Source organism: Cavia porcellus, unplaced genomic scaffold (genome assembly GCF_034190915.1).
Source record: "Cavia porcellus strain 051 isolate PalLab524CR breed Dunkin Hartley unplaced genomic scaffold, mCavPor4.1 scaffold_3, whole genome shotgun sequence".
NCBI lineage: Eukaryota > Metazoa > Chordata > Mammalia > Rodentia > Caviidae > Cavia > Cavia porcellus.
This window is the reverse complement of record NW_026947486.1, coordinates 36,698,593-36,721,627: the sequence shown is the minus strand read 5'-3', so window position 1 is coordinate 36,721,627 and position 23,035 is coordinate 36,698,593. Positions and strand designations below refer to the sequence as shown.

At 35.3% G+C, this 23,035-nt stretch overlaps 1 protein-coding gene across 1 annotated transcript in view; it reads right to left on the bottom strand.

Annotated features, from left to right (window-relative positions):
• The window catches only part of Kif4a (kinesin family member 4A), a 115,217-nt gene that overhangs the window by 29,763 nt on the left and 62,419 nt on the right, over window positions 1-23,035 (bottom strand). Inside the window, exons 12-18 of the mRNA XM_013153713.2 lie at window positions 21,616-21,674; window positions 21,387-21,501; window positions 12,767-12,823; window positions 11,598-11,783; window positions 8,392-8,495; window positions 7,018-7,162; window positions 5,955-6,065 (exon numbers count right to left, since the gene is read on the bottom strand). Of these exons, the coding sequence (XP_013009167.1) occupies window positions 5,955-6,065; window positions 7,018-7,162; window positions 8,392-8,495; window positions 11,598-11,783; window positions 12,767-12,823; window positions 21,387-21,501; window positions 21,616-21,674 (777 nt within the window). The remainder of the gene's footprint in view (window positions 1-5,954; window positions 6,066-7,017; window positions 7,163-8,391; window positions 8,496-11,597; window positions 11,784-12,766; window positions 12,824-21,386; window positions 21,502-21,615; window positions 21,675-23,035) is intronic.

The following is a 23,035-nucleotide window of genomic DNA, read 5'->3' as shown; positions in this document are numbered from 1 at the left end:
CTTATATATTTATTGCACTATGCTTTTTATTATTTTAGAGTACAATGCTTCTTATAAAAATGTATGCAGCCTTATATATTTTGTGTTTTCTATGTCTTTTGATTGATACCATCTAGATCTAACAGTACCTTGTTCAGAATACATTCCCACTCTTAAGTTACATATGGCTGCAATTATTATATCTTACTGATGGATTGGTCCTTTTATCATTATAAAATGTCCCTTCTTATCTCTAGTAATAGTCTCTGTTTTAAGGCATTTTTTCTGATATTAATATAGCCACTTCAGATTTCATGGTTAATGTGTGAATGGTGGCTTTCTTCATATATATGTATGTATGTATATATTTATTGTCTTTTTGAGACAGGGTCGCACTGTGAAGTTCAGGCTGGTCTTAAGCTCACTTTGTAGCCTAGGCTGGTCTTGAACTCACAATGATCCTCCTGCCTCAGCCTTCCAAGTGCTGGGATTACAGGCGTGAGCCACCACGCCTGGCTTCTTCCTATATTTTTACTTTCAATTTTTTTGTATCTTTGATTCTAATGTGTATCTTCTGTAGATAGCATATTTTTTTTCTTCTTGAAATGGTTTCACTATGCAGTTCAGACTGGCCTTGAACTCACTTTGTAGCCCAGGCTGGACTCAAATTCACAGTGATCCTCCTGAGTGCTGGAATTATAAGTATGTGCCACCTCACCCAGCTATATTTTGTTTTTTAATCCTATCTCATAATCTGCTTTTTGATTAATTATTGAATCCAGTCTCATTAATAGTATCATTTTTAACTTGTAAAAATAAAATTAAGTAATTTTAAATAAGGGGAAATACTTTTTCTTTAATATTAAGTCAAATAAATACAAATATGTTGGCTTGAATATGTTGGCTTAAATTTATGAGACAGAGAAGCAAGATACAGCATATAATTTTTTTTTTTGGTGCCAGGAATTGAATTCAGGACTTTATGCTTGCTGGTCAAATGCTATACTGCTGAGCTCTATCCTTGGCCCTCATACAGCATTTTTTTATACAGATAAAAGTGGGTAAAAAAGTGATTTACTTTTTCCAATAAACAAAAATATCTGACTCAAACAAGAAAATAGCCTCTGGCAATTTCTAGTTTAAGAGAGCAACAATTTAGTTTTGGTCTTGTGTGTTACTAGACATAGTTTTAATTTTTTCTACAACATACATGTGGATGCTTCCCTTTCTTTTTACTAGCACTTTCTTATTTCATATAAGATGTTGATTATATGGGTCTGTGTTTCTCATACAAGTGTGTGCTGGAATGACTACATTAATACAAGAAAAATATGTTCTACTTTCCTTAGTTATTAGAAAGTTATCTATCTATCTGTGGGCATATTCCCAGTTCTTGTGCCATGAACCTAAAATTTCCAATCTAATGGTACTTTAAATCTAATTTAAAGGGGCCAGGGATTTAGCTCAGTGGTTTAAGTGCCTGCCTTGCAAGCAGGTGGTCATGAGTTCGATCCCTGGTACCGATAAAAAAAATCTAATTTAAAATAAAGGAATGACACAAGGGAATCAATATGTGTTTTACTTGCTTAAAAAAAAATCAGAGTTGGGCATAGTGACACACATCTGTAACCCTAGCATTGTGGGAGGCTGAGGTAGGAGGATCACAAGTTTGAGCCCAGCCAGGGAAACTTAGGAAAACCCTGCCTCAAAATTAAGAAAAAGAGGGCTGAATATATTTGAGTATATACATATAGTTCTACAACTGACATCACAATGTAATTTTAGAATACTGTATTTTTGTCAACCTGAAGAGAAGCCCCATATTCAACTCTCCATTCTAGCCACAATCTTGGGCAATCATTAATCTTTCTGCCTATTCTAGATATTTCACATAAATTGAGTCATACATGACCTCTTATGATTGGCTTATTTCACTTAGTAATATTTTCAACATTCATGTATATATAGTGTGTAAGAATGCTTCATTCCTTTGTTCAAATAGTATTTTATTATATACCACATTTTATTTATCTGTTTATCAGCCAGTGAATATTTGTATTGTTTCCGTTTCTAGAACAATACAAATAATGCTACTATGAACATTTATACACAAGATATTTTATAGACATTTTATAATTCTGTTGGTTATAAAACTAAAAGTACAGTTTCTAAGTCATATGGTAACTCTGTTTAATCTTTTGAGGAACTGGTAGTCTATTTTACATTCCTAAGCAATATATGAGGTTCCTATTTCTCTACATCTTCAGCAACATTTATTACTATTTTCCTTTTTAATTATAATTACACTAGTGGATGTGAAGTGATATTTCATGCTGGTTTTGATTTTCAATTTCCTGATTATTGTGTTAAGTGTCTTCTCACGTGTTAACTGGCCATTAGTGGTTTTTGTTTCTTAAAAAAACTACACAAAAACATTTTCAAAACTTGAGGTATGTTTTTTAGTGTGAAGGCAATTGTTTTGGTGTGCTTTTTTAAATACAATATAATATGCTCTATGTTCTGTTCAAGTACCATACATACAAATAGTTCTACTTCATACTGCTCATTGTTGAGTCTAAACCCAACAAAACATATGGTGACTCTGATTCATAGTTAAGATTTTGCTAAAGGAAATGTTTTTTTCTAATTCCTTGAGCCACATACAGTATATCCTTGAGAAAACATGATCCGGATTGTATCCTCTTTGAGGACACTTTTGTTTCTTTTGTATTTTTCGCTTACCCAGTCCTTCAGGTATTTATGATCAGAATCCTGTGAAACTGGCCAGATTGCTTGCAAAATCTTTCTGCTTTGGCATTAATGTTGTTGGGGATAAGTGCAAAGAGGCCACATCTGCCAGACAGTGTATCCTATTTGAAGCATTTGATATTACTATTTTTTTTCTTTTTTTTATCGGTACCGGGGATCAAACTCATGAGCACACATTTGCAAGGCAGGCGCTTATGCCACTGAGCTAAATCCCTAGCCCCGAGCATTTGATTTTATTAATATGATTTAATGTTCATCTTAAAGTTAGCTTTTTGCTTGTACATGTCTCATGCTTTTTGTTTCTTTGTTCCTTCTGCTTTCTTTTGCACTGCTTTCTGGTGTAACAGATTAATTCCTTAATGATTATGTCACTATATCTTTTGAGTTATTAGTGGCTTCTGTGGCGCTTACAATAAACATCTTAACTCATCAGAAACTTTTTTTGATTTATATTAAATTAAACCCAGTGAGATATACAAATGTTATTCCTGTATTACCGTATTCCCGTTTCCTTTTTTATGCTATTATTATACATGTAACATTTATAAATATATACTTTTCACATATGTGACTGTAATTACTAATTTATATCATTTATGGTTTTTAAATAAGTTGGGAGAAGGGGAGCAAGTACATATTCATAATTTGTTATACCAGCTTCTCATTCTCTTTTCTGATTCTCTTCATTTCACCCTAAGAATTCATATTACCATCAGATATTTTCTTAAATACAACTTTGTTCCCATTCATCTACCTTGAGTTGCTATTGTCAAATATATTGCATTTCTATATACTATAGTTCTATCAATTACATGTATATATATATATTATAGTTGTACACAATTGCTATTTATATCAATTATAAGAAAGGAAAAGAGAATATATTATTTGTATTATTTACATAATTATCTTTACATGTCTAGCTAGTTTTCAGTCATTTCTTTTAATATTTCTTATAAGGTAGGTTTGCTAGTTATACATTCTCTTGGCTTTTACTTATCTGGGAATGTTTTTATTTGTAGTTTTCTTTGTTTCTTTCATTTTTGGGACAAGGTCTTGCTATGTAGCCTGGCCTCGCCTCAAAATCACACCAATCTTTCTGCCTCAGTCTCTAGAGTGCTGGGATTATAGGCGTGTACCACAATGCCCAGTTTGCATTCTTTCTTAACAGACCGCTTGCCTGTGTATAAGATTCTTGGTGAGAAATGAGGCTATAGCTCAGTGGTAAGAATACTTGCTTAGCATATATGAGGCCCTGGGTTTGATTTCCACCACAAAAGAAAAGATTCTTGGTGACATTATTTTGTTTCAGCATTTCAAATATGTTGTTTCACTATTTTCTGGCTTTCATTGCTTCTGATGTGATTTCAGCTGTTAACTTTATTGGGCCTTTTTTGTGTGTGATGAATTATTTATACTGTTTTTAAGTGTTTCGTCTTTGCCTTGTAACATTTTGATTGTAATGTGTCTGGGTAGGGTTCTCCTCCCATTTATCCTATTTAGAGTTCATTGAATTTCTTGGATATATAGATTTTCATTAGATTGGGATGTTTACAGACATTATCTCTTTAAATGTTTTTACTATTGTTTTACTTGTTTTCATGGAGCTACTAATCTTCTGTTAGTTGTTCACCACCAAAAGTTTGTGACAACACGTTTGTCATGAAGTTCCGTGAATTTTGTCTCTAGATAAAGTCAATCACTTTAAGAAACGCTGCATGTCTGTGGCTATCCCTATTGCCTGCTTTTCCCTTAGGCAGAACTTCTATACTACTGCTTGGTACCGGGGCGTGTGGACAGCATCTCAAGTCTCTGAAGGATTCTAAAGTAGAGTTCTGGATAGTAGCTAGTATATAGTATTATGTTCTTCTTGGCTTGCCTCTCCTGACATGGAATTTATAGCCTATGATTAGATGGGTCGGGGTGATCAGACTTCAGTATCCTTGGCCTTCTGCCACAGGGATAGTGCTTGGGAGCTGTGTAAAAGAGGGGGGTTCCAGACATCTGGGTTGCTATTGTCTAAAATACAGCTCTAGCAACAATGAACTAAGGAAAATGAAAAATGCTAGGGGTCTGTTCCTACTGAGAGCCAGTCATAGACTGGGAGCTGAGGGATGAGGGGAAAGAAATGGTCATAGCTTAGATGCCATGGATTCTTGCAGTTCATCTCAGGATTTAATAGATTTTCTTGAATAAATGGTCATACCTCAGATGCCATGGAACCTTGCTGCTCTCACAGAGATTTAATAACAAATCTGCCTTAGAACACTTTCCAGAGACTTTGTTTTTATTGTTGTAGTTGTTTTTCTGGGAAGAGTCCACAAAGCTCCTCAAACTGCTATTCTAAAAGTGCTTCTCTTTGCTCCTTATCTCTTGGCCCAATACACTGTATTCTGGCTGATTCTAGAATTTTCCCCAAATCACTGTTTCTTTCAGTGAGCTTTCCAAAAACACTATTAATACTCTAATTTAGGTCCTTACAATCTTTCTGGATCCTACAAGATCTTTATGTGTTCTAGTCTCCAGGTTCTCAATACTTCATTCTACACATTACTTCCAGATACATCTTTTTAGGTATTTTGTTGATTTTGCTTTGTTCCTAGAAAGTCTTGAACACCCTTCCATTACTAACAAAATAAACTTTACACTTCTTATATATTTAAAATACAGCTTCAATTTGCCTTTACAACTGAATCTTCTACTGCTATCCTTATCCTACCTGGATCACTCACCGTTTCTTGAATATATCTACATAACTGTCATCTTTGTCATTGTTCCTGCTGGTCAGACGGTTTGAAATGGAACATCTATATTTATCTTTATCAAAATCCTTTCTCTTGTTTAGGGCCTGTGTAAGCATTATGTTTTTCCTATGACTGAAGTATACTTTCTCTTAGATACTATTTTTATACCATTCATAAAACTCAGATTTCTTTGTTCCTTATATTTGAAAAATCTATGCTTATGTTTTACCTTCCTCTTTAGACAAAATATTCTTCAAAGTGCAGAGCTCATATATTGTTCATCTTTCTATTCCCATGGTACTTAGTGCAGAGTACCTTCCACATAGTAGACACCTAATATAGAGCTTTTAAATTCATGAAAATGTCAGCTCTAGAGATATTAGGTATTTGAAGACAATCTTTAATATTTTTAGTCAGCCCAAAGAAGACTAGCTAAGCTTTTGAGAAGTTTTCTTTACTTACTCGTTCTTTTAATTGGATCACTTCTTTGTCTTTTTGTTGTTTCCACTGTCTAAATTTCTCAGCATCCTCTTTCATCTGACGCATTAACTGTACCCGCTGATTTTTCATCATCTGTGAAAACAAAAGCCAATACAAGTATTAGTCATCTGCATTTTATTCTAGGTTTATGTGCAGATGGGTAGAGTTATCATGAAGGAGAAAGAAAACCTAGAGCTAAGCTGAGAAGTCCACCAACAGATTTCCTGATTAGGTCTGTAATAATTCTAGGTTTCCACAAGGCTTCTAAGTATAGACTACATAAATGAACATTCTTAAGAAATCAAAAGAAAAATGTCCCTACAAGCTAAATCTAGCCCTAAATTCACAGTATACAAATGAAAATTCAAGGAAATATCTACTAAGCCTCAAGGACAAGTCTACTCAGGAACCATTACATTCCAAAAGTTTCAGTACAAGTGACTTGTAACCACCATTTGGCAGATGTTAGACAATGAAAATTAAATAACTGAGAATATTTTCCAGGGGTCATTATTTTGCTACTACCTTACAAAATTACATGCTCATGGAAGATGATCAGGATATCACCACCAAACTTGGAGATCTCTTGCTGGGCACACTTATAATCCTAGTACTCTAGAGGGTGAAGCAAGAGAATCAGGAGTTTGAGGCCAGCTACACATTAAGTTCCACAGCCTGGCTGGACTATATGTAGTGGTTAAGATGCTGTATCAAAATGGAGGGAGAGAAGAAAAGGGAAAGAGGGAGAGGAGAGAAAAAGAAAAAGAGAAAGAGATTTTTGTCCTTTTGTTTCAGATAATCTAACATTGAACTCTGAATGAAAAAATAAAAAGGGAAACTGAGTATGAAAGCATGGTTTTATTATTCATGTTATAGATGATAACCAACACAATAGTTATTTCAGAGATATTTGTGGAAATGCACTCAAAATTGTTGTTCTGCTTAGTACTTTCTCACCTGAAAGAAACTTCATGGTACAATTCTAAATGGAACACCTTAATCTGTAAATTCCAATGCAATAAATACAAGGATGAGAGCTTATTACCCGTATCTCCTGGTTCAGTTTGGTGACAGTATGCTCTGTGGATTCCTTCAGTTTCAGAAGTTTGGACTGTTCATTTAGTTTCTTCTTTAAATCAGCTATTTGACTCTCCAGCTCTTGGAGACGTTTGCGACGACGCTCACTCAACCTAAAAACAGATGTAGTAGGAGTGAAGACTAATTCCAACAGAGCTGGACTCCAAATGTGGCATACATACACAGTGGAGAGCTACTTCACCACAAAGAAAACTAAACTTGAGTCCTCTGTAGGAAAATGGATGTGACCTGAGACCATAATGCTAAATGAAACTAATCAGACATAGAAGGTTAAATATTGCATGGTTTCTCTTATATGAGAAACCAAAAATACAAATAATTTTACAGAGCAAAATAAAAGACGATAGGAAGTAGATAGATTATGTATAGATGGTAAGGGAATCTCAGCATGGGGGAGACAGGCTGGTGGGAAGTAAAAAGGATCATGATTTGATATGTATATATACCAATTACCCATGATGAATGTATTTATTATGTACTGAAAAGATATACTAATAAAAAAGGAAAAACAACTTTATATATTAAAAAAATTCAATGTGAGTCTCATAACCTTGATATATGGTCATTTTTAAAACAAAAAAGACTACCCAAACAACCAAAACTGTCTCAATAATAAAAGCGTAATACTAGATAAAAACATTTGAAAAATAAAATTGTATATACAATGATGAATTGCTTTAATACACTCTTTTCCAACAATATGTGTCAAAAGAATGGTTCTTTGAGGCTGTTCACTTCATTTTACCTATAAGGAATAATTCTGATGAGTATTACATAAACTTAAACAGAAAGTAAACATTCAATATAATTTTCTACCATGAAATTCAGATTCAATAGATATAAAACAGAGTCACTAAGGAAATTCTTAACTAATTAAGGGCCAGTTAGATTGATTTTTTTAATCACTAGCTTGGATATTAATATACATCCACAAGCTAATTTACCATCACTTCAGGGGTAAGGAAATTGTTTTTGTCTAGAAGGTCTGATAATCTTTCAAATATCCATTTCCATTCTAACTTTGCATAAATCTTTGCTTGATCAGTCAGCTTGAAGAGACATACCCTGCTCCTGACCTCTTAATATATTTACTGCCTAAGAAATTTATTTAGCTACTAATCGTGTACTATGTTATGGTATTCTTTTATTGTTATGCTCAATATGATTTTAAAATCTTAATTACTTAACTTTTCTTATGTTTAGGTTTCCTACCTACACTAGATTTAAACCATTCAGGATAATAAATTGGTGTTCTAGCTCTATTTATTCTAAGATTCCTTATACATAGTAAGGACTTAACTTTCATTGACTTTATTCTTACTTGGCTTGGTTGACATCCTTCTTTGCTGTCTGAAGTTCAAGAAGCAATTCTTCCTTTTCCTTCTGCAGATTGATAACTTCCAATTCTAGATTTTTAATGTTATCCTAGAAAGATTATCGGTCAAGAAGAAATAAAGCATTATATAGCACAGGAAGAAAATCACTAACATTTTATGTCTTGAGGAACTGTGAATTAAATTTATCTACTTCGATTACACACTAACATATTTGCTTTTGACTCAGTGATTAAAGTTACACAGCAGGAAAAGCATGGACTTGGAATCCAAAGGCCTAGGTCTGCATCTTCACTGAGATATCTACTGTCTTATTTAAGTTTTTTTAATGAAAAATCATTTTCGGCTTTAGTTTCTCTCAAAAAAGAATTATACCAGGCTGTAGACTGCTATCTTTAAAAGCCCAGCATGCAATGTTGGCTCTTGGCAAGTGTGTGGGAACTAAGATTTTGGTAGGTTTCTTGCCATGCCCTAACTAATAAGAGTGGCTCACTAATGCCTAAACTGTACAAACAATGTAATTTACCACGAATATCTGCCTTCTTTCTGGAACTCTAGAATCTTGGCATGTATAAGGCAGAGAATGCCCACATGACTGACTCCTGGTAAAAGCTCTGGACTTCTAGCTTAGCAGGGCTTCCCTAGCACAGAAACTTTCACACATAATCACAATCACTTAGCAGAGGAATAAATGAGTTGGTTTGTGACTCCACTGTGAGAGGAGTTTTTGGAAGCTTGTGTTTGGTTTCCCACAGACTTGGCCCATGTGTCTTCTTCTTTCTGATTTTTCTTTGAATTTTTTCATTGTTATACATCTTAACTATGACTATTTGCTTCTAGTGAATCATTGTCCCTAGTGGTGGCCTACAGGCCTCTAAAGACTTTGTCTTTTTATGTGACTAATTAACAGTAACATGAGCCAGGTGTGATGTCATACCTGTAGTTCCAGCTATGTGGGAGGCTAAAGCAGAGGGATCACAAATTTGAGGCCAACCAGGGCAACTTAGTAAGGCCCTGTCTCAAAATAAAACAGAATAAAAAGGGCAGTAGAAGACCTCACAGGGTTTCTGGGAAGATCATTTAAGATAAACATTTATAAATTTTAGAGCTGCATAAATATTAGAACTTCAAAATTATCTGTTCAATCAATAGCAACTACAGTTCTGCATATATTTAGAAAGCAAATGGTAGAAATTGAAATTTAGCAGTTTCTAAGACTGAGAAAACCCAATTATCAGGTTCCATTTTGTTTTTATAGGTAAAAAAGACTATAGGAAATTGACTGATGAGTGGCTGGCAACAAAGGATATTGTATAAAGGCCCCAGATCAGTATCAGACTGACACAAAGAAGCAGAGGGAGGCTAGGCAGGCTACCTCAGAAAAGCTTTCTAAATAGGCTAGAGTTGTTTTCCAAGCAATAATACTGAGCCAATTAAGAATAAATATTAAAAATCAAACTCATTATTTTATTGTTGCTTTAGATATTTAAATATTTAGATATTTATTGTTGCTTTAGATATTTAAATATTTAGATATTGTTGCTTTAGATATTTATTCAATAACAATAAAGAAAATAAGAAAAATAAATTTATATTATATATATTTACTCATTGAATTACTTTATAAAAATATTTTTGTGAAAAACAAGCTGGATAACATATATAAACATCAAGTCCCCTTGATTACCTCATCTCTGCCAAAATTCCAGTTCCCTCTCTAGAATTAACCACTTTTATCAGGTTGGTGTAGATTTTCTAGACATATTTTGTATACATTTAAACATGTACATATTGAACATTTAAACTTTTATATATGTTACATAATACTATCACATAATATACTGTTACATATAATATGTATTGTTATATATTACATGATATACTACTACATACACAATATATGTGTTACATCTTACACGAAAGTGAATTAAACATACTAAAGAAAGAAAATGTGAAGGATACAGAAGCAAGGCAAGAAGAAAGCCTCTATAAATTTTAATTCCTGTCCTTAGATATGGGTAGAGTATCAACAAAAAAAGAATAGAAGAAATAATAATAAGATCAAAAATATATCTTGGAAACTAGTAGGCATATAAAAGTTGATCAAGAATTGGAAGGAAACTTCCCAAAGAGTAGAATAAAAAGACAAATAGGAAGGTGTAAGAAAAACAAAACAAACTATAAGACATTCAATATCTGACTAAGAGGAGTGCAAAAAAGAGCAAACCGAGAGAAGGCATTATTTAAAAAATGACATAAGAAAACTGAGGAAAAAGAACACAGATTTTTAGATCAAAAGGACCCACTAAGCACTAAGGACAATAAATGAGAAAAAACCCACACCCAGGCACATAGTTGTGAAATTAAACAACACTTGGGGACAAAGAGAAGATCCTGCAAATTTCTAGAGTGGGAGGATACAGGTCAAGTACAAAGAATCATAATGGATTTTTAAATAACAATATTGGAAATAGAAGACAATGGAGCAAGCCTTTCAAAATTCTAAAGGAAAACAATTTTGAGAGCGTTATAAACCCAACCAAACTAATGAGTTCAAAAACAAAAAAAAAAACCCTTCATATATGCAAAGCTTTAAAATATTTTCCTTTCATGCATGCTTTCTCAGAAAGCTCTTGGGGTTTTATTCCACCAAAACAAAGAGGTATGCCAAGGAGGAGCAAGGCATGGAATATATTTCAGCAAAGAGGTGAGAAGCAAAGCAAATTCCCAGGATGATAGTCCCAGATTAATGGTTATGCAATAGATGTAGGGAAAATGAACCAGGACAGAAAATAAAGACTTGATTATCAATTAGCTAGACCACTGCAGACTAGCACTAGGGAAAAATTTAGTCACTTTCCAAGTCATGTTACATCTACTACTAGTCTTTTCGTAATCTATACTGTAACTTAGACCATCTAAGAGATGTGCCTTTCTTGGAAACCAGGCACAGTTATTAGAATACAATTTTTCTCTACATGTAAGGACCACATTTATTATAACATGAGATTAAATGGGACAAAGATATAGGTACCTTATAATGAACATATCTTTAAAAAACAACAACAGTACAACTCTACTGTCAGACCACGTATATCATGTTGTATTTATATGGTCAAAAATGTTGGGCTTGTTTTCTTTCCATTCAGCCAAAAATGGTAGACAGGACCAAATGTTCTAGAAAATATGTTACCTGGTACTGGAACTGAATGGGCTGTAGTTGGCTGTTATTCTGAGTCATCTTCCTTGCTAGAGCCTCTTTCAGTGCAAGGGCTTTATTCAACTCAGTCAGCTCCTTTGACATCTGAGCTTGCCGTAGAGCATGTTGAGTGGTGAAAACATCAGAAGACCTGCTGGTCTCTGGACTGGTTTCCAATTGCTACAAAAGATAATGATGAGGGTAATAGAGGATATTAGTTTATAAGAGATACTAGAAATTAGGCACTATTTTGTGAAGTCTCACAGTCATTCCCTCTATTAGCGATACCTCTGTTCTTTCACTATTATGGCTTCTTAAATAATAATGTATGTTTCAAGCATCTGAAATAAATTAAGGTAGCCTATTTTCCTGTTCACATAAGTACTCTCATAATATTCTGACTTTTGTAGAGCCACTGAAGTTTCTTTTCTTTTTTGATTTGGCCGACATTCCTTACTGTTACCTCTTTACAAGGGGTCCTTAGAGAAGAAAAGACATTGGAAATGACACTTTGAGAATGGGGGAGAGAAAGATTCATTTATTCTCGCACAACTGATCTTAATATCTCATTTATCTTCTTTTTTTTCCCAGGATATGAAAACCACCAACAGATATATTTAGTTTAGGGGTAAAAGGCTATCTCAAGTGAACCATCTTCTGGCCTTTCATTTTGACTTTACTCTGTAACATTAAATACATTTTATTTATCTCTAAGATCTGAACACTCAAAATAATTTCTTTAGTAATTTTCACCCCTAAACATCCCATTTACAGAAAATATGCTCAGAAGAAAAAAATCTCTTCCATTTTTCCTCTAATGCCATTTGGGCTTTGCCATAATTTCCAACATTGTTCTTTCCTCATTTTAACTCACTGGACAGCAGATGCAGAATATTGAGATATAACAAGAAATTAGTAAGCCACGCAAATATAGAATGTGACACCCCTGAGAAGTTCTATTTATCATCAGTTATACTATTAGATAAAGAGCCTATCTAAGCCAAAGATTTTATGAAACTGAGATTTATATAAAGATTTCTGGATTTCCAGGGCATTCTAAGGAGAATGATAGTAATGACAGATTCTCTTCTTCAGTCAATGGATAAATTATAGGAAATAGCAGTTAGAGCTTGTAGCTCCATACAAAGTGTCCAGTTACTTACAGCTTCTGGTTCCACTGCAGTATCAATGGCTGCAGCCATGCAAGCAACAGTTTCATCCTGCAGTGATAAATGTTTTGATTTAGGAAAAGATTTTGAAGTAAATTTTGTTGTTGATTTTATATTGGTTATTTAATTTTTTCAAGTACAGTATACACAAGGATCATTTGAGAGCTCTATTTTCAAGTCACTGATATCCTAACAACCATTCATTTCCATTTCCCATCTCTAAATAATCTTTCTTCCTCATAAAAGGCAATTATGTAGTCTCTATAAAAACAATTGTGTCATGTGACAACTGACATATTTGTTATGCTTTTCTCCCTCTGCTAGAGATCACTATAAGTAAGAGTAAAACAACCACCTCAACAAACTAAAGTTTTTACCCCATTTTACAAAATTCTGCCTTTTCTTTTTATGGTTCTACCACAAAGTCTATCTCTGTTAGTATGCAAGCCTAGCCACATCTTATCAACATGGCATCTTACATGACATCAGTGTCTTAGGTGGGTACCCTGAAAAACTATGCTTATGAAGTCAAAATATATTACAGCACCCCTGTCTTTCCTATAGATAAGAACTGATCATCTAAAACTTCTGTAGGTTTACTATAAGGGAAACGGTAAATACTACCCAAGAGAATGACAAATTCCCTTTGTAGGCAAATTTCTTTTTTAGAGAAACATAAAAGCCACTTATTAGGACTAATTTATTCATAGACTATCATATGAGCAAGATCTGTTCTTATCACTGGAATTTAGGCTTTATTTGGCATTGTAACATGTAGATCATTGCTTTTGTTTAAGTGATACTACAAGGCCCTGGAAAGAATGTATTGTTGAAAGGTCATGCATTATAGCCAGGCGTGGTGTCTCACGCCTGTAATCCCAGCACTCCGGGGAGGCTGAGGCAGGATTATTGGGAGTTCCAGACTAGCCTGGGGTACACAGTTAGCTCAAGGCCAGCCTGAACTGCCTAGAGAGACCCTGTCTCAAAAAAAAAAAAAAAAAAAAAAAAAAAGGAAGGTCATGCATGAAATAGCTATTGGTGCAATAGCAAAAAGAACTTAGAGTTAGTACACAAAGTCAATGGAGTCTCTGTATCAGCCTTGTGAAACATTACATAGCTTTTCCTTTTTTTTTGAGACAGAGTCTCACTGTGTACTTCAAGCTGGTTTTGAACTATGTAGCCCAGCCTCCAACTCTCAATGATCCTCTGGGATTACAGATGTATGCCACCAGGCCTGGCCTAATTTACAACTGAAAATTGAATCTCAGTATCTTTAAGGCAAGGAGTGAAGAGGCCCTTAATAAGTGCTATTCATGAAGCATTTCCTGTTTCTGCTGATTCCCAACCAGTCAGGCTCAAAAAAGCACTCAAAGGAAGCTCTGAATTCTTCTCATCTGATTTACAGTACTAGTAATTCTCCATGAGTAATACAAACTAAATTATTCTTTGAAAAACAGCAAGGCAATCTATTACACGTTACAGGTCTCTCTTTCCTCTTTCTATATTTCAATTTTCAATATAAGCAATGGTTATAGCGCTATCTGAAAATATTAGGGATTATTAATACTGGCTTTTGGAGATGTTTTCTAGTATCTTCCAGATGGTCAGGATTAATTTTTGGAGAACACATGTTGTTATTGTGAGTTTATCATTGATTTTTGGCCCAATTAAATTTTACAATGTTAAAGTTTAAGTTGAGAGCTATGGTGACATGTTTTGCCACGAAAATGGAAGGTTTCTGCTTTTACAGTCTTAAATGTAAATATATAAAAATTGGATGTATTTTAATCTAATGGACCTCTTCTTTTTCAAGCCTCCATTATAAGATTACAATTTAAAATCTTCTGTAATAGATATGATTTGCTAAAGGTAAGGGTACTAAGATTAGGGTACATTGTGCTCCAGTAACTATTAAAATCTTCTAAAATGCAAGTTTGTTCTTGTAGGCGGTATGTACTACCATTACCAGGCACAAAAAATGCTTTTTATAGAACTGGTCTTAGGGGAGAGGACATAAACAAAAATATTATTTGATGTGGTAGGAACTAAAAGGACAGCATGAATTTCCTTGCAGGTAGGTCTGCTTAAATTATATTTTAAAGGAAGAAATTGGTACAGTTTGGTGCTTAAAGCCCCAGGAGGAATATCCAGGAACAAAAGTTGCCTTCAAAACTGAAAAGAGGTGTCCACCTATCACTTAAAATAAAAATACTTTTAATCGAGAATGAAGGGCACAAGTACTTACATTTGAAACATTTTACTTTCATTGTAGTAAGCCTTAATAAGAGCCACAGGATACATTGCTGTGTATTTCCAAAAAAGCTATGTAGCTGGGAGAGTCTCCAAACAATAGATGTGGAGAACTCTGATTCAAGGGTCCAGCAGGAGCCTTGGATAAAAAGCTTTACTCTATGTAACTGTAACAGTGGATAGAAGCCAGGAACTTTATCAGCTTGTGGGAATCTTTAGCACCCTCCTACCAAGTGTGCCACGTGCATTCTAGTGGCAGACAGCAATTCTATACAGTTCCTCTGAGAGAGTCACCACTAACAACTTCCTCTACAGGCACACCAGGCACCAGTCATGTTGCCAGACCCTCAGTGAGGATGCATTATCTTATTTTATTAATTTGATTTCATAGGTCTCTTTCATTTTTCCCAAGTGATTCAAAATCTCCAGAAGTGAAGCTATATGAAATCCTCTAAGATTAGTGTAGTGGCCATGAACCATGCTGCCTGGGGTCATTATCTTCTCAGCTTGTAAATTTGGGATCCAATAGGCTTCTTTACCCTAGATTACCTTAATTCAGAGGCAACTGATAGTAGAGCTTCATAAATCAGATGTTTCAATTATATTTAAGTAGAACTATAGATGGTGACGTTTGTCTTATGATAGCTATTCTTTGGCATGGATCCTACACTTCAGCTACACTGAACATCCATTTCCAAAAATTTCATACCTCTTTACCTTTGCATACAACTTTTCATCTGTATAGATTGTTCTTTTTCCCTTGTCTGTATGGCAAAGTCCTATTTATTTCAGGAGCCAGTTTATTCTGTGACATCTTCCTGAATTTTCCAGACTAATAGTCACCACTTCTTGGTGATTCCAGTGCACTTTGCTCACACTGCTAATATGAAAAAAAAAAAAAAAAAAACAGAAGGATTCTGTTTTTCTTGTCTTCAGTCCTCAACTCCTTCTCACTTTTTTTGTGCTATCATTCCTATCTGTGAACTTTAATCAACTTATAAACTACAAAGCTTGCAAAAACAACTCTTAAAAAATAAACTGATTCTTATCTCTAGGAAGAGAAATAAAGACTGGAACAACCTCTAGCTGAAAGTTTTACAGCAATTAACAATAAAAACGTGGGCTGGGGGTTTAGCTCAGTAGTATAAGCGCCTGCTTGACAAGCCCAAGGTCGTGAGTTCGATCCCTGGTTACACACACACACAAAATTAAAAAATAAAAAAAAAATCTGCCACCTGAACCAAACTACATGGACATATGTTTTTCTTCACCCTATAAACATTCTGCTCCACTTGGACAGTTATCTGGAGTTCAGGTGCTCCCCAAGCATTTCAACTGAATAAAGCCTTTAAGTTTCATTTGCGTCACTTAATATATCCTTCTGACAATAATACAACATTTAGCAAGGACATATAGTAAATAAGTGGCAGAACTGGATTCACACCAGAATTTGCCTGACTCTGGAGCTTCAATTCTCAATTATTCGACCTTAATTATTAGATAAATGAACCGTCATTTTGGACTGATCATGAATTTTATATAGAATTATTTGGTCTAAAACACTGCCTACTAGTTTTCAGGGAGTTTATATAACCTTTCCCCTGATAATGTTGTATGGGATTTTTTTCATTTACTCTTTATGAATAAATCTAGGACTGGGGATATAGTTCAGTGGTATATACTTGTCTAGTACATGTATACATGACTAAATCTACATACAAATAATTTTGTGATACTCTAATGGCAATTCTAAAATCCCTGTGTAAGACCAGGGATAGGAGGCTCATTGTTTTGGCAAAATAAAAACCTTACAAGAACTAGGAATTATCACCAGGCATTTACAAATACTGCTTACTGATAATATAGTGTAGATGAAAAAAACCTAACCATGACCACCTCTTAACATAATGTTATAGCATGATTTTAACTTTTTAAAAGCATATAGGACTAAGGCAGAGAAGGAATATCAAACATTAAAATAGATCTTTTAGGTAGGATTTTTTTTTTGTCTTTTTCATTTTTATCGGTACTGGGGATGGAACTCACGACCGCCTGCTTGCAAGGCAGGTACTTATGCCGCTGAGCTAAATCCCCAGCCCCTGTTTTAGGTAGGATTGTAAAACTTTTTCTTATGGAGGGAACAACAATAAATAATCACCATTATCCCTAAACATACCCAACAACTAGTATAACAGTTCTAAACATAAATAAAAATTTATGGGAGAACAGTCATTCAAATGTATTTATTATTGGTTAGTAAAGAGACAGTAGTTCTGGCTACCCTAAGCTATCTCTCAGGATCCAGTTTATTTATTTATTTTTTTATTTGAAAGAGGGTAAGATTAAACATAACAAAACAGAACAAAACAGATCATAAGGAAACAATTTTAAGAAACACTGATTTCAAAGCAAGTCCACTGGAGATCTTCACTGTCTGTCTTATTGTCTCTAGTTTTCTTCCAAATAGTTGTCCCCATCTTCACACACATTGAATACATACTGAACATTATAGAACTAATCTAATCATAACAGGATGATGAAGGCTTTTTAAGTCTTCAAGACCTGACATTGGGGAAGTCAATAATGACTACCATAGGGGCTGGGGATTTAGCTCAGCGTCATAAGCGCCTTCCTTGCAAGTGTGCAGTCGTGAGTTCGATCCCTGGTACCGATAAAAATGAAAAAGACAAAAAAAAAATGACTACCATAATATTCCTCATTCTCTTTGTAGTAGCCGTCTTTATCTTTACGTATGCTGAAATTGAACATAAGAGACTAGACTAATATCACTCTGAACAGTGAATAATAGTTTTGCTAGATTTTATATCATAATGCTACAGAATTAGCATTGGGTTTCTTAAGTGTCTCGAGTATCCATTCATTACATTGTGCATTATATAATCTGTTCCTGAAACTGTTTAGAAATTCTCCCCATGTGTGAATCTCTACACGTCTATCTATCCTTTCTGTATTTTAGGGAAAAACAGATCAAAACAAGACAACCAAACAAATTCCTAGAAAAACATGAAATGAAAAAGACATATAAAACCATAATATTAGGTGATCTACAGTAGTTACTATGCTTTTTCTTGTTATTTTAGTCATAATATAATCGAACATAGCATTACATAGCTATTTTAATAAAAACACAACTTTGGAGACCTTGTAGGACTTCAAAAGCAGTTAATAATCAAACCAGAATGGGTATCTTATTATATCGTGTCATCTTCAGAGTAGTTGCCTCACTCTTAGACCATCACGCATACCAAATTTGAATAAAATCATTCAAGGCAAAACAGCAATTTAACAAACCAGCTTCAAATAAGATCAGTTGTAGTCAGACAACGTAAGTAATACAGGGCTTCAGTTTAAGTTAATAGGAAATTAAGGATAGTTACCATGGTATAGCCTATTTTTGGATAACTGTGCCCTCAAATCTAGTTTGAGTAGACAGAGCTGAACAAAATACAATCAAACTAAACAGAGCAATAAGACTACTGTGGCTTTTAAATCCTGATACATTATTAACAATGTCCTCTGCCTTCCTTTTCTAGGCAATTCCTCACCTTTCCCCTTCTCAGGATGCTTTGTATATTCTGGGTCCCACTAGCTCCTATAGTTTTTAGATTAGGGGGTGTAACCTGTTATCTAAGTGATATTGAACCTTTTTCCCCCTGAGCTTGATCTTGAGCTGTATTCCTTTACTTCCTAAAGCCACAAGGTTTTCCTTCCTTCTAGCTGTGTAGCTCTACGCTGCACAAAAGTGTCATAACTTTCCAACCTATCTGCGGCTGCTGGATGAGTTGTCCCTAGTTCTCTGATTCCCTGTCACTTAGAGCATCATTTTCTCACCTTTGACTTTCAGTTTATTAACCCTCTTTCAGGTTGATTATATTTCCTATTCAGAGCATCTTGATGGATCCTGCCTCCTAATCTACTCTGTCTGTGTTTCTTTTTGTTAGTGTATCAAAGTTATCTATATTAAAGATTATAGCTTACCTTCTCTGCCTCATCTCTGCTATTCTATTTTTCTGCTATTATTTGTCTACTTTTCTCCTTCATTCCACTGTCTGCCCATTCATTGAGGCCTCTCTGCCACAGTTGCTAGAATCCTGGTACTTTTTCTCTCTCTTCTCTCTAGAATGTCCTTCAGTATTTTTTGTAGGGTTGGATTGGTGGCCATGAACCCCCACAGTTCCTCTTTGTGTTGGAAACATCTTATTTCTCCATTAATTTTGAGAGAGAGTTTTTTAGGTTATATTCTTTCAGGGCTTGGACTATTTCCCCCCCAGGCTCATCTCGATTTGATAGTTTGTGTTGATAAGTCTGTCATTATTTTGATGATTTTTCCTTTGTAGGTGATCTGCTTCTTTTCTCTGACTGATTTTAATATTCTGTTCTTGTGGTAGATTTCTGGGATCTTGATTACTACATATCTGGGTGTAGATGTGTTTTGGTTGTAGTTGCTTGGAGTTCTGTATGCCTCATTTATCTGAATATCATTTCTTTTTCCTATGCTTGGGAAGTTTTCCTAAATTATTTCTGTGAATAGCCTTTGTAATTCATTTGTGGTTAGTTCTGCTTCTTCGCTCACATTTTTTATACTTAAGTTACAGATCCTTCTGTTGTCTTCTAGCCTTTGAATTGTTACTTCCTGGTTCTTTGTTTTTTTTAATAGGTCTTTTCATTCACGATTACACATTGTAAATCTCTCTCCAAGTTTCGAAAGGCTAACTTTGGTTTCTGTCAAGGCATTTTGCCAGCTTTCAATGGAGTTTTTAATTTCCTGGTAATCTCTTTGGATATGTTTCATGTATTCTAGATTTTGTTTATATTCTTCACCAAAGGTTTCTCATTCTTTCTGGGTTCCTCCATTCTTTCATCTGTGTCTACTTGAGAGGGACTTAGCATTTCTTTTATTAATCTTTTTAAATCTTGCCTCACTTGGATTAGAATTTCAATTTTAAGTTCATCTATGAGGTCATGAAGGCTGAAGTTCTGGCTAATATTGCATGATTGCCGCACTGGTTCTCTTCTGTATTTACCTCTCCTGGGCTTATTTTCCCATGATCAGCAGCTGGATGTTTTTTCTTATTTTTTTCTCTTTTCATGTTTCTGGTTTCTTTCAGACAGGTGTGTGGTGGAGTTTTCTCAGGCCCTCTCCAGTTTGCTGTTATCTAAGGTACATGAAGGGACTGTGGGCTGACCCCTCTCCTCTGAGCCAGTCAACCAGCAGGTGCCTTCAGCAACTTAGCCTTTGCTTTGTGGACATCACAGGGTCAGGACAGTTTTGTTCCTGGCTATTGGGTCCTGACCAGGGGCGTGACTCAGCCCAAGCTGTTCCCACCAGTCCTCTCTGGCACAGGGGCAGATGACTGATGCCACCATACCCCACTTCAAGATGTCTTCCAGCTGGCCACACCCACCACAAGACCTAATTTCCAGCACTCACCGAGAATTAATGCAGCTCTTCCCTTGGCTCCATTTCATGCTGAGCCGTGTCCTCTTGCCAACGGCCTGAGACTCACCAAATCCCATTATCGGCAGCCACAGCTTCAGTGCCACCTTGAATTGTCTGATTCCACGGTGCGCCCAGCGCAGTGCGGGAAGGATCTCAGTGAGTACATCTGGCTCTAGCCCGCCATCCGTGTTTTTTCTTCCTCTTCCTATTTTTCTTTTTCCTTCAGCTTCTTCCTGGGGTTGTGAGAATCCCTCTCTACTTGTCTAGCCCTCTCCATGTTGTCAAATTCCAACATCTGAACTGTTTTTCCCAAAGAGGCTCTCTACCCAGCTACCTAGCAAGCCGCCATCTTCTTGTCTCTGCCGAATCCAGTTTATTGGGACATGATTTAAAATCAGGGCCTTATTAAATTAGTCTACACGGAGAAGACAGAAAGTCAATGACTGCTACTTTTTAGGAAAAAGACAGTTTTGTCCTACTATGTTGTTTGATTGAATATGGAAATACTGTATTAATGTATCATTGTATACATGACCTATGAATGTGTGTGTGTGTGTGTGTGTGTGTGTGAGTGTGCACACGTGAGTCTGTGTTAAAGGGGACTGAACACAGGGACACTTATTTTGAGGCAAGGTCTCACTCAGTTGCCCAGTCTAATTTCAAAGTTGTACTTATCATAGCTCTGTCTCCTTGAATCGTTAGGACTAGAAGTGTGTGCTACTGTGCCTGCCTTATGAGTGTTTTAACGAACTCAATTTTTAGATTATATTCAATGTTCCATGGTGACTCACTGTCTTCAAGCAGCTCATAATCCAGTAGTTTCAGCAAAATCTCAGTTATAAATGCCTATATGCTTGAAGACAGACAAATGAAAATGACAAATGCTATATACAGTGGTTCTACCTGGCTTACTGAGAGCTGGATAATCACTTGTTGCAAGTTACGAATTATCTCCACATTCTCTTTTAATTCCTGGTCTTCCAAAGTCTCTATTAGCTTTTGAAGATCCAGTTTACAGCTGAAAATTTGAGCAAAAGAACACAAGTGTTAATTATACCACAAAGACCAGAAGATCCATGACGGGACACAAAGGTGGGATAGATTGTTGATAACTATCTGGTAGGAAACTTACGCTGCATGCTGTCTGAGCTCTTCCAGCTTGGTGCTCATTTTTTCATTTGCCTGCTCTGTCTGCAACAAAGACCCAAAAAATCATCAGTGGCAGTGCCTGACAGGTTTACCTAATTATGCACTCTCCTCTCCTATGAATGAAACCGGGGTAGAGAAGCTGCCTCTTTTGCTGTATTGGAGGTTTTAGTGGGCTTTGATTACTTGTAAATGTGTTTATTAACAGTCATGGAAATTCGCTCTAAAGTCAACATGAGCTACTAAAAATATCAGAGCAGCTGAGTTTGATGCTTGCATGAAGTTCAGATCATGGAGTGGAATGTGAAGTCTTAATTCCATAAAGAACTCTGCAACTGGAGGAAGAAGAAATACTTATTGGCATGTTATTCCCTGTTGTTTGAAAAAATTCACTTTAAACTTCCTCCTACACTGCATTATTCCTTAGCCCCACTACCAGGGAATTTAACTTATAAAAGAGCCTCATTTTAAATATGAGATGTTTTTTTATAAAAAGTTACATGGTCTGATATGATAGGCTAGTTTTATAGCAAAAGAAAGCAAGAAAAGGGGTAAAGCACAAGACTGATGTTAGTGAAAAGAGAAATGGCAGAAGGTAGCTATGTTTTTAAAAGCATTTTCAATTTTACTGCAATCCCAGAATCTGTGATATGCTGGATATTACACAATTTAGGAAAGATAGTTTATAGAGGACAAAAATGTTGTGCTTTTCATGAGGCTTTGACAAGATATCAAAATAATAAGCCTATCAGGTAGCCACCGTAACAACCATACAAAGGTTAGATAAGGATTAGAATCGTAAATACCATCTATTAAGTCGGCCACACTTACATACATGTAAAACATGGCTTCTAGAGTTACTTCAAAGGCATAAAATGCAGCAGTAGGGACAGAAAATTATATATATAACCTCTCAAATCTCATTTTTACTTTTTTTTTGATTTTGTTATGTTTTATTTTTCTGAGACACCTGAGACTGAACTCAGAGCTTTCCATTGAGCAATATCTATGTCCCCGTCCCTGCCTTTAATTTTGAGATGGAATCTTGTTAGGTTGCTCAGGCTCAGCTTAACTTGCAGTTCTCCTCCTTTTGCCTGGAACTACTGGTGTGTTACCATGCCTGCCTCTACTCTCACCCTTTTGCTAGCAATGAAGGATACAATGGATGTAGAATTTGACTTCCTTTAAAGAAAACTTTAAGCAGCTTACCTTTTTTGACTATAGAGCACACTAATGCATGAATATATGTAAGTTACAGAGGTTCAATGACATTCTGGTGGAAACTCATTTTTGTTTGCAGCAATGGTTGTCCAACAAATGATTGAGATATATTTAGATGAATAAAAAAAATGTTTAGTGACAAAGCCAGCACATACAGATATAGGAGGTTACTATTAGACAGTAGG